Genomic DNA, 12,202 nt, shown 5'->3' with positions numbered 1-12,202 from the left:
AAAATATCTATTTTCTTTTCCTTCCACTCCCTACCCCAATGAAAAAGTCCTTAATGTTATTAACCTTTATAATATTGATGTGATAATAAAATGTTTTTTTTCTGGTTCTTTTTTGATTTTAAAAAAAAAATCTCTCTTAGGCCTTAGTGGGTCTAAGTCAAAAGCAGACTTTTTAATTGTGCTTTCCATTACAAGGGAACTCATCAATGAAGCTACCACCAACAGTGAGTTCTTTCTGTAATCACAGTGAAAGAAAACTGGTTATAAAGCTAAGTTTTGTTCTGACTAGCATAGACAATGAACAAGATTTATTTCTCTCAGTAGGTTAGAAGGAAAAATTAAAAGGAAGATTTCTTGTATTCTTTTATCTTTAATTATTGGTGCTATTATGCTCCTATCTGAAGTTAACTACAGGCTATGCTCATAGTTATCTTATAGTCTTCCAAAATTCCAATTTATTGGCAAGAAAATTATTTTTGGCAATCAAAAATGTAACCATGTAAAAGATGCACTGAACCAAGCAGGTTGTCTCATACATACTAGAAAAGGAACCAAGACGTAATCAAATGAAATGGATCGTTGCTTACATGTCCATGGTCCTCTTCACCCTTCAAAGCAATTCCAAAAATACCCCTATCATTGGACATACACAGAACTTGGATAGTGGGGTATATTAGGAGGTTTCCATGCCTATGAAAGCCACTGACCAGTCACGGATCCAGCATTACTAGGTTGGTTTGGGAATAGCATATATAGTTTGAAAAAGCTACATCTCAGTATTTATGATAGATTTTATGAGATGGCAAATCAATTTTACATAGGCAGAGATCTCTGTACAATGCTTTATTTCTGAGACATGAGGAGGATCTGAAACTCAGTACCCCTTTACCGGGCATTTACATTTATATATATTAATATATACATACATTATATACATGTGCATGTATATACTCACATGTTTATACACATATATACATATTATATACACACATATGTGTGTGCGTGTATGTGTCTATAGCTATATCTATCTATCTATCTATCTATCTATCTATCTATCTATCTATCTATAACTGGAACCTAAGAGACATTGAATAAAAGATGCTTTAAAGCTTTTGTATTTTCTGTTTTCAATGCTGTACTAAAAGAAGAGATATACATGGCTCCATTGAGAATAGGGAGGGAAAGAGCTTCAATTGATTTTCATTGATTTTTTTTCTTGACAGATATACTGTCAGAAAACATTTAGTTTTATTTTAATATTATCCAGTCTTCCTCAGCGTTTGCTGTGTTTTTTAAATCCCTAAATTAGAATGAGAAATTATTTCTCTCAAGGAAACAATCCATAGTAACATCATGAAGTAACGATTCCTTTCTACTTGAAAGGACATTGTAAAACAAATTCACCACCATGCTAAAAAGTTATATGAATTTAGTTAGGGCTCCAAGTTGAAATAGTCTAACAGTTGGAAGCATGTGGAATAATGTGTGGGGACTATAAACCACTTTTATTTCAAAGTATTTAGGAAAGTGAAAGGTATTGTTACTTACATAGATTTAGCTTTGAACTATAGCTTTCTTGCCAGGGATTTTGTGACTGTGGGCAACCTCCTTAATCTCTCTATTCCTCAGTTGGCCCATTTAATTAAATTAAATTCAGCAATACATTTCTACTATATATAAAACACTATTGGGCTCTGCCACTACTAAGACAAAAGTAGGAAAACATCCTTAAAATGAGGAGATTCATCTAGATTGTCTCTTAGAATATGCCCAACTCTAAATTCTATGTACTTTTCTTGGAAAGCATTTATTTATTCCATTCAATCCAATTCAACGATAGAAGAGCAAAGAACATGGGGAAATATATAAGGACAGTTAAAAATGGGATCCTGGTGACTACTAACCATCCTACATTTTGGTCTTGTTAAGTTGCAAATTTGTCCAAGCTTCTCTGTGGAGCTAGTCTGACCTTGACTTCATCATTCCACATCTATTTTTTTGTCCCAGGAATCTTGCAGGAATTTTCCCTGCTAGCAAGCTAAAGGAGCAAATGATTCCCTTAATATTGGCTTCTCACCCATAATCCCTAGGGTCCTTCCCATATAACACTTTTAGCAGCCACTGTTCCCCATTGAAATACATGTAACTCTGTTAGCAGTGCAGATGTGATCAATAGTGCATTGTGTGTTTTTCTTTTCAGCTGAAACTTCACATTTGAAAACTGCAATTGAGCTTCTTGGTAATAAAATGTCTACTGTGTCGATACTGCGTAAGGAAGGTTAAATGAACCAGTGAACAACACAGGGTGGCAGGAGGGATGAAACACAATAACAACTGACAGCTACTGCCTGCAGTTCATATGATTCCTAATTCCAAAAATGTTCATTCCTGGAAGACCGCACGTTGGTTGGCTTCTCAGGCTTCAAAAATGGTTAGAAAGCTAATGTAAAAATTTGTCTCATATTTCTCAGGAAGAAAAATAAAACAGCTTATGAAGGGAGTGAGTTATGTCCTATTGGCTACCTGACATCCAACAACAGCTCTTTGTGTGCATCTGTTGAAAGGGATAGTAGAAAGAGGTAGAAAAGGAAAGAAAGTTATTCATCACACCCAAGCTCAGATGCAAGGAACAGATGACTTTTGTAGCATAACTTACTCTTCTTGTAACAATGGGGTCGATTTCCCTGGGGTCTTTGTGGGCAAACATCATCAAATCTGCATTCAGGGTCCGGATCCTCTGAAATCTCAGACGAATATAACGGGCTGAGGTGAATTCTAGAAGCTCTGGGGAAGGGTCATCAGCACTAGGCCTTCCATTGATTAGAGATATGTGGATCTAAACAGTATAGAAAATACAAAGTTAAATAATTTGTATGTGTGTGTGTGTGTGTGTATATGTATATATATACATATACATATACATATATACATATATGTATACATATATACATATATATATATATATATATATATATATAAAAGAATGCCAATAATGATGACTAAGGAACCCAACTAGATATCAATACATGATCTATCCTAAAAATCAGTTCAGTTTTAAGCTACTAAAACTATTTTAAATGGTCAAAGATTAAAACAACACAAAGACTTTTGGGACATCCTGCATACATCCATACACATATAGGTATGGAAATTAATAAATGCTTGTCTCTTTCCATCTATAGATAGAAATCTTTATAAATAGAACACCAGAGGCCATTAATCTAGGCTTTTCATTTTATATGTGTGTGTGTGTGTGTGTGTGTATAAATATATATACACACACACATATATATATATATATATATCCTACATCCATATTATCCAATAGGATGTGAGGTTCTACTTCTACTAGTATAGATATCTTCACCTCTATCAGCATTTATTAATCTCTTACTGTGTGACAGATACTATGCCAAGTTTTGGCAATTTAAGGAAAAAGTAAAAATATTCCTTGACCTCAAGGAGCTTATATCCTGGTGAATATAATAGATATATATTATTATAGAACATATGCACACATATATATGTATGTAACATGGGAAAGGTGTACTAAATAGCCTCTGGTGTTCCTTCTTGCTCTAGATTTATGATCCTAGTATCCTATGTACATATACATAACAAATGTTAAGTCATTTTGTTCAAAAATCTGATTATAAAACTACTTAACCCATAATATAGTTGACTTATCATACATAGGTTTATAATAAAAGTAGCAAAAAAAGAGAAACAACTCATGGAATACTAAGTTAAAACAGAAAAAATAAAACTGGATGAGAAATAAATTTCTGAATTATACTGAATGCTGTTGATTGAAAAAACACAAGAATATATCCATTCACTGAGATTCTCAATTTTTTTACAACCTGAGGCAGACACTATTTCACATTTGTTTTTTCTATGACCCCAACAATGCCTCCCCCCAAAACAATCAAATTCTACTTAGAACCTCAGCTTTAAACAGAGCTTTCTCTTCCACAAGTTCAAAACTATTTTCACAAAAATATTAAGCATTATTTGCCTATTAAAATATTATTCCTTTTTGTAACTACATATCTGTGTATTTTTCCATAAACTTCAACCAGAACAATATCACAACAAATTGAATGCAGAAGCAGATATGAGAATCTAGCTATCTTCAATTAAGCTAGCTATTAAGATTAGCAAAAATATGTAAAATGATGCTTTCCTACTTTTTTGTTTTTAAAAAGTTATTTTTCACAAAATATGCAATATTAATATATAATATACCATTTTTTAATGAATTAGTATTTTAAAAACTGTTAATTTTTAATATGGTAATATTGATAACTATAACAAACATAACAAAGCCATTTGGGGTCTTCAGTACTTTTTAAGAGTATAAAGTGTTCCTAAAACAAAAAAGTTTGAGAACTGCTGCTCTAGAACATTGTACCCTATCAATCTGAGGGAGTTTTTGATATTTTTTGAACCATTGCACAGTTCTTTGAACAAATAACTTCCAAAGGACATATTCTCTTACTCTGTTGTTTCACTTAAATCTTTCCCTTTGTGTTTTTGGAGAACAGGCAAGAGTGACTAGAACAAAGCCTATAAGCCTGAAACTGTCAGGGCAGGTAGGCACATCCATAATTCAGGATTCTGGTATCCAGAGGAGCAGTGGTTAACAGGCGTGGAGTGGGGTGAGAATATTAACGTATGATGTTCAAAGGGGCTGGTGTTTGGAGTCATGAAGACTGAATTTAATGGGTACTGCATTTATTGAGGAGGAGAGAGACTGCCCTAGATGTCCACAGATGACAATAAAGAAAGATTTAGAAAGAATTAAATGAACTCTAAAGAAGAAGCGGTGGTTGTTGGGTAGTACTGATCGTGGATGGTCTGTAAATGGGAATGTAGGACAAGGAGTTCTCCTCTAGGTGGCATAAGGGAAGGATGAGCCAGCTTGGCACAAACTTCATTCAACGAGGCTGTCTTCTCATTGGTTTCACTGCCTCTAGGCATCTTTCTTCAATCTATTCTCCTCAGGTTACTACTGAAGCCATGGTCCTGAAGCACAGATCTGACCATGTTACTTCCTTGATCAATAAACTCCAGTGACTCCTTATTACCTTTAGAGCTATTTGGCATTTTAAGTCCTTTACAGCTTGCCTTCAACGTACCTTTCCTGATTTATTAGACTTCACTCCCCTCTAGCATCTACAGGCTATTCCTCACACAGGACATTCTACTTGTGTATCTGCATCCTTCCATAGGTGGTCCCTCATAACTAAAACGTACTCTTTCTTTCCCTTACCTTTCAAAATTCCTACTTTCCTTCAGAACTCAGCTCAAACTCCACCTCATAGAGGAGGCTTTATCTGATTCCACTGTTTTTCCTTCACCACTAAATTCCCATAGATTTACTATGCATATATCTCATATATACTTAATTACATGTTGTGTAACTCAATAGTATGTAAGGTCCTGGAAGGAAGGAGGTGTTTCATCTTTGTATCATGTTACCAGATACAATAAATGGCACATAATATGTGCTTAACAAATGCTTATTGATTGATAGATCATTCTCTTTCTCAAAGTAAATATTTCCATAATATTTTAAGTGGAGTATTGAATACTTAGCAGCTCCCTTACTATCCACTCCTACAGGGAATTTGCTAGTGGTGTAAAAATGAGAATTTCATCTTCTAGGTCTATAAAACCCTTTCAGAAATCTAATGCAAAACACTTAATAACATGAAACATTATCATCCCAAGATAAATACCACTTAATTGTAAAGATAGATTTTTTAAAAATCACAAATACAAGGCATACAGCAGCAAAGCAACTACTAAGGAAAAAAACCATAGGAACCAAAATCTAGTTTTCTCATCAGTTTTTAGAAACACTCAGCCCATGATTGGCTTTAGTATTCTAGGTACGTGTAGAAAATGAGGATCAACTCAGGAGAACAAACAGGGATGAACTGCAAAGAAGTGCTTCAGGGATATTCTGAGCATGATTTGAAGTCTTGATTTAACATTGCTACCAAAGGCTAGGAAAGATGAGCAGCACACAGACCCCACAGGCAAGAAGCTCTCAGAGCTGAGTGGATAATATGGAATCAAAATACCATGATGACTATAAGGCTAACAGACAAGACTTCAAGGGGCGACAGGTCCTGAAGGCAGAAAATGTCACTACAACTACCCAAAGGACAGACTACATGTAACTAGCACAGAAGACACTATTGGTCACACACTGGAATTTTCATCAGTATCTGCACGTTGATGATACAGCATGATATTAATTACATCATTTCACAGGAAAAGAAATAATATGTATTGTTCTTTTCCTAATACACTGCATTAAAAATTTTCAAGAGATTATTTTACATTTTTATGACTAATAAACTACTTTATTCATTTAAGAAATATAGAGAGCTCTGAGATCAACTAGTAATTCTGATGTCTCATAGAATTACCACTAAATACTTTATGGTAAGTAGTGAAAGATCTTAGCTAATTGAAACTTCATTAAAAATTAAGTACAAGAAGTATGAATCTCGGAGCCATATTTATTCATGATGATGGAAAGTAAACTTCATATAACATACACTTACATGTATACATTTATAATATATATAAATTATATAAACATTGTATTTATAACATACATATATAATTTATCTGTGGGTATGTACATAAACATACACATTTTAAAAAATTATGGACCTACAATTTCATTGGAATAAAGGTTTTGCAATTTATAGTCTTAAAGAGATGAATGGGGTATGACTTTAAAAGTTAAGTGACTTTCCCAGGGTCACAAAACTAGGAAATTCCAGTTAGCATTTGAACGATGTTTCTTCCTGACATCAAGGTCAGCTCTAACCATTATGTTATACTGTTTTACTTTCTAAAATCCTGGGCTTTCAACATCAAAAATATTTCACTGAGTAAATGAAAGTTATTTAATCTGTGGAATATGGGGTGGCTCTTGGCAAGAACCCTCACCATATTCTGGAATGCATGCTTATATGACTTTATTCAATCTCTGGTTTGGCTCATTCATTCAAACTTGCTCTCATACCAGCAGGTCTAATTTCCTAGAAATTGTCTTTATATTAATACTACATATCATTTCCTGTTCTAAACTCTGAATTTCATCTAAGAGTTACATTTCTTCATATGTACTTATTAATAGATTATGAAACAACAAAAAAAATTCTGTTCCTTTTAGATATCAAAATGGTTATCTACCAGAGGGATAAATAATGTTATATCCTTGGACAATTAACGTAAATATTTTCCTTTATATTAAAAATACTTTTTCTATTCTCTTAATTATGAAATTGCTTCCTTAAAAAGGGGAAATAACATGCATATATTAGTGCAGAGATAATATAGTTATGTAAATAATTTACGTTTTATTTTTAGTCTTGATGTTGAAGTTACTCTAAGGCATCTGCAATATGTCATAAGGAATATTTATGCTATTAGCACAAATAATTGTTGTCTTCAGTTTAAAATAAAGGTAGATTTACATTATATATAAACAGGACTCAGAATAGGACTATAGATTTAGAGCTGGAAAGGACCTTGGACAGTCTCCTAGACTGACCCTCTAACTTTACAGATAAGGATATGGAGGCCCAGAGAGCTTAATGGCTTGCACTTATGTACAGAGACCATGTTTTTCTTTAAAATAAATTGACATAATAGGATATTTTAATTGACAAAAGCAATATAATTCTAATGCCATGGAGTTATTTAGTAGAAACTTTCAGATATCTTGTAGGGTGGCAAGGCTGGATTCAAATTATGTTCCTTTAATTTCAAATCCTGCATTTTCTTCATTATACAATGCTCCCTCTAGATGATCTCTCCAGTCTAATAGATGCATCATTGTACATCACTCACAACTCTGTGAATCTTTTTTTCCTTCTTATGTATTTCCTCTTCCCTTTATCTTTCCTTACCTATTTTCCTTCCCTGATCTTATTGTTTTCAGTTTCCTTCTTCCCTATATATGTCTGAGTCTTTCCCAGGTCATACATGTACTTTGCTTAACCCTATTTATGGCACCGAGTCAAAACTATTTTCAATGAAATCTCATACCTTCTCTGTGAGGAATATGAAAAGTGTGGTTATCCTTTTTTTCTTTCCAGATGGAGCCTATAACTCTTATAGATTTTTATAGAATCTATTTTTAAAAAAACCAATTCTTGAGGCATCTTGTCCTAGTAAATAGACAATTGCCTTCAAGTGTGGAAGTTTCTGCTATTCAGTAGCTTTTTCAGTCATGTCTTACTCTTCCTGATCCTATTTGGGGTTTTCTTGGCAAAGGTACTAGAGTTTTTTGCCATTTCTTTTATCAGCTCATTTTTACAGATGAAGAAACTGGGGTAAACAGGATTAAATGACTTGCCCAGAGTCAGAAAGCTAGAAAATATCTGAGGCTGGATTTTCTAACTCAGATCTTTTTGACTCTAGGCCCAGTCACTGCACCACCTAGCTGGTGTAGTATAGAAGACATGAGTTCAAACCCTGCTTTTGGCACATACCAACATGACTTAATCTTTCAGTGCCACCAGGTAGCTAAGACTAACTCCACACTGGGAGCTCTCTACACTGATAAGAACATAAATCTCATTCTCTACCAACCCTCCAAAAAATGAATGGTCTAAAAATAAAGTTGATCCTTGTGTTATAAGCTAAACTAAATTTAATTCTGGAATTCAACAACTTAGCTAGTCTAAAAGAATTTGTCCTGACAAATATTTGGGCAACCAATTAGTCCTGACAACACTTCCATCATAATTTATTTTAATTCCCATTCATTTGAGTTGTACCTTGACTTCATCAATAGAATACCATTTAAAAAAAGAAAGAAAAGTTTCCTATGCCCCAAATGAAACTTTCTGAAAAGAGGCATTAGCTTGTCTGGGTGCCACTATGATGAAATATGCTTGTGCTGTACATGGAATCAGTGAGCTCTGCATTTAAACAATCAGGCTCTTTTCTTTTTAAATGGTGCACATGTTCTCATTTAAGTTAATAAACCATATGATAGCTACTTAAAGGATTCAGCAAAAGAACATTTTTCCTCCTCACAGCTTTGGTATTTGAAGGGAGTCAGGCTGCCAAGCGATCTTCTGAGTGTAGTTAGTCCCAAGCTGTTTCTGGGATATAAAACCACCCAGCTGTTTGGCCATGTTGTTTGCAGAATTTTTTTCTTTTCCTTTTTTTTTTTTTTAAGTGCTCACTTTCCTTTAAAATAAATTGCCATATTGGATAGGTTATTTTCATTGGCACAAAGCTGTGTAATTCTGATGCCATTGGGTGATTTAGTAGACTTCCTGATATCCTGTGGGGTGACACCTGGAGGGTGTCTGTCTTCATGAGAGATGAAAAGTTTCAATTCCTAATTCTATCACTGTCTTGCTGTGAGGCTCTGGGAAAGCTCTGGTGGCCCAGTATCTTCCTTCTCCACTCCCACTTACAAACATATTGGTGGGTGTGTGTTCATGCTGTCACAGGAAACTGTGTTCCAACCACACAATTTGGTCTATGTTTATCCATTTTTTAAAGATTAAAACAAATTTTGCCCTGCTTAAAAAAATCCTCAGCATACAAATAAAGTGAAACATATGAGACCAATTCCTTCCATGCCCAAATCAGTGAAATGGAAAAAAGTTAGGCACAAAAAAGACTTTAAACTGTACCCTCCCACACAATGTGGCTTTTGTTAGTGTAGACAACTTAAATAAATCAGGCTGCCTCCGCTCTTAAAATGCTTCTTAGGCAGAGACTTTGTAGACACAGAAGGCAGACTTCTGTACCTCCATATTTCTTTGAGAAAGTGAGCTTATAAATAGCTGATGCTTCAAATAACCAGATTTTGGATGGGCACAGTACTGTCTAGTACACTATTTTCTTTCTTCAACAGGTCATCTGAAGACCTTAGTGCTATGCAAGCCTGAAAGAATCATAGGGAGGTTTAGGAATCATTTACAAATTGCATTGACTTTAGTCAACTAAGGTAACCAATCAATCAACAAGTATTTGTTAAGCACTAACAGAAAAGACCAGGCATTGTGCTAAACTCTGAGGATAAAAAGAAAAAGTACATACAGACCATTCCTTTAAGATGTGAAAAAGGTCACACCACTCTGATATTAACAAGGAAATTGACCAAACATTGTATTTATTCAACAGTGGAAGTCGCTGAATGTATATCTTGCTCTTTGAAGAAGAGTTTTCGTACAAAAGATTAAACACTCTGGTTGTTTATAGACAAGTAGTCATTATTATTAACTGGTCATTATTAGATCACAGATGAGCATGACAGGAGATTGGAGAAATGCTGACGTGGGTGTGGTATCTAAGTTGCCCATTGTGGTCCATAGCCAAATATTAGAAGACATTTGGAGCTCCTAGTTGCTGTTTTATAATCAGGTGACCCAAGAGCCAGAGTCTTTAGTCTGCTGAGCCAACCAAGATTGAGGATGAACTTAATACCTTTTAAGGAAGAACTATATCAATTTACATAAATCATGAGGTAGGATATTGTTCCTACCACACAAAGCTTCCATACTGATAAGATAGGATTTTGCTTCTGATTCATAGCCATACTTCCAAACTGATATGCTTAAATATGCTTGAAAAGAAAAACTTAGGAAGAAGCATATTCATGAAACTTTGAAACATAAATGGATGATCAACCACATGAAAACTGAAGTTTCCATTACAAGAAATCAAAGTTATGTGATTACGCAGGGATGAGGAACCTGCAGCTTCAAGACCCACATGTGACTTTTTAGGTCCTTGAGTGCAGCCTTTTGACTGAGTCTAAGTTTTACAGAACAAATCCTTTTATTAAGGGGATTTGTTCTATGAAGTTTGGATTCAATCAAAGGGTTGAGGACTTGAGGACCTAGAGGGCCACATGTGTCCTCAAGGTGACAGGTCCCCATCCCTGCTCTATGGGATAATCTAGTATTTATACCATGAACTATGAAGCAAAGTGAACTCTGTATGAAGCAAAGTAGAGAGGAGCAATTATTTGCTGAAAACACTGTTTAATGTTCTACTATCATGGAAGTGTTGCTGAATTCCTATGAGGAAATAGTCATGAGGTTACCAAAGCAAAATTAGATGAAAAGGCATTGTATTTCTAAAGTGGAGAGTCGAGTTTGCCATGTTGCTAAATGACTAAACAGATGCACACACCCTAAGGAATATTATTTTGGCTGTACTTACATGGTGACAAACATCTATGTTGGAAATAGAAAATAAATTCAATTAAAAGTCTAAGAAATCAAAGAGTCTATGACTGGTATCATATACACAAATATCCAGCTAAAATTATTAAAATGGAACTTTCATTTAGATATTTTGTTTTTTTATGAATCCAGGTTTATCTATAAAATTCCTCCAAATCTAATTCAATTTTGAAAAACAAGTCAATTTGGTGAAAAATGTTGAACAAGGAAGATGTATTGTGGGTCGTCATCTGGACAAAGTAAAGAATCAAAAATCTATATTAAATGAAATTAAACAGGTATAATTTCATTTACTTTTCTTTCCAGTTATGATCCACTTTGTTCCAAATATATAACCTGCTATAACAAGGCTAATTACAGCAAGATGAACTCATGACTGGTGTTAGCTTTCCTGAATATCACCCCACCTTCTTTTGAGCAGCATATGGTCGAGTCAGGTGGTTTTAGCTAAAAGATATATAAATATTTATTGCATATCTATTATGTGTAAGCATTGCACTTACATAATGAAATACATAAAGATAAATAAAATATAGTCTTTTCAAAAGAAACTTTCAACACAGTAGCAAAACAAATACTTATAATGTGACAATATAAGTGATTTAAAAAGATTCAGAGGTTGGAAAGATCACAAGAAGATGGGGGCCTCCTTGTAAGAATTAATGAAAGAGGTCACATCTGGGCTGAATGAAGAATAATAAAGCTTCTACAGGTAGAAATGTAGAGTCATTCCAAGTAGAAGATATAGGAAATATGATTTTATATTTGCTGACACAAGAAGCTATATTTGATTTGACAGATGACTCAACTTAACTGAGGAGCCATGGCCACGGGGAAGCAAAGAAACAAACAATTTTTGGTTAACTAATCTTTTGAGTCTATTATTTCCTAATAATTTCCCTTCCCAATTTACACATTTGTGATATAGCTACTTTTTAGGAAAATGATGAATAAAT

The 12,202-nt window shown here is 34.2% G+C and overlaps 1 protein-coding gene across 2 annotated transcripts in view; it reads right to left on the bottom strand.

Moving 5' to 3' along the window:
• Positions 1-12,202, bottom strand: part of LAMA2 (laminin subunit alpha 2) — a 795,715-nt gene that overhangs the window by 466,772 nt on the left and 316,741 nt on the right. For both annotated transcript variants that reach the window (XM_072637652.1, XM_072637653.1), the window contains exon 5: positions 2,657-2,836. In XM_072637652.1, the coding sequence (XP_072493753.1) occupies positions 2,657-2,836 (180 nt within the window). The remainder of the gene's footprint in view (positions 1-2,656; positions 2,837-12,202) is intronic.

The sequence above is a fragment of the Notamacropus eugenii genome, chromosome 2 (assembly GCF_028372415.1).
Source record: "Notamacropus eugenii isolate mMacEug1 chromosome 2, mMacEug1.pri_v2, whole genome shotgun sequence".
Taxonomy (NCBI): domain Eukaryota; kingdom Metazoa; phylum Chordata; class Mammalia; order Diprotodontia; family Macropodidae; genus Notamacropus; species Notamacropus eugenii.
This window is presented reverse-complemented; position numbering and strand designations above follow the sequence as displayed.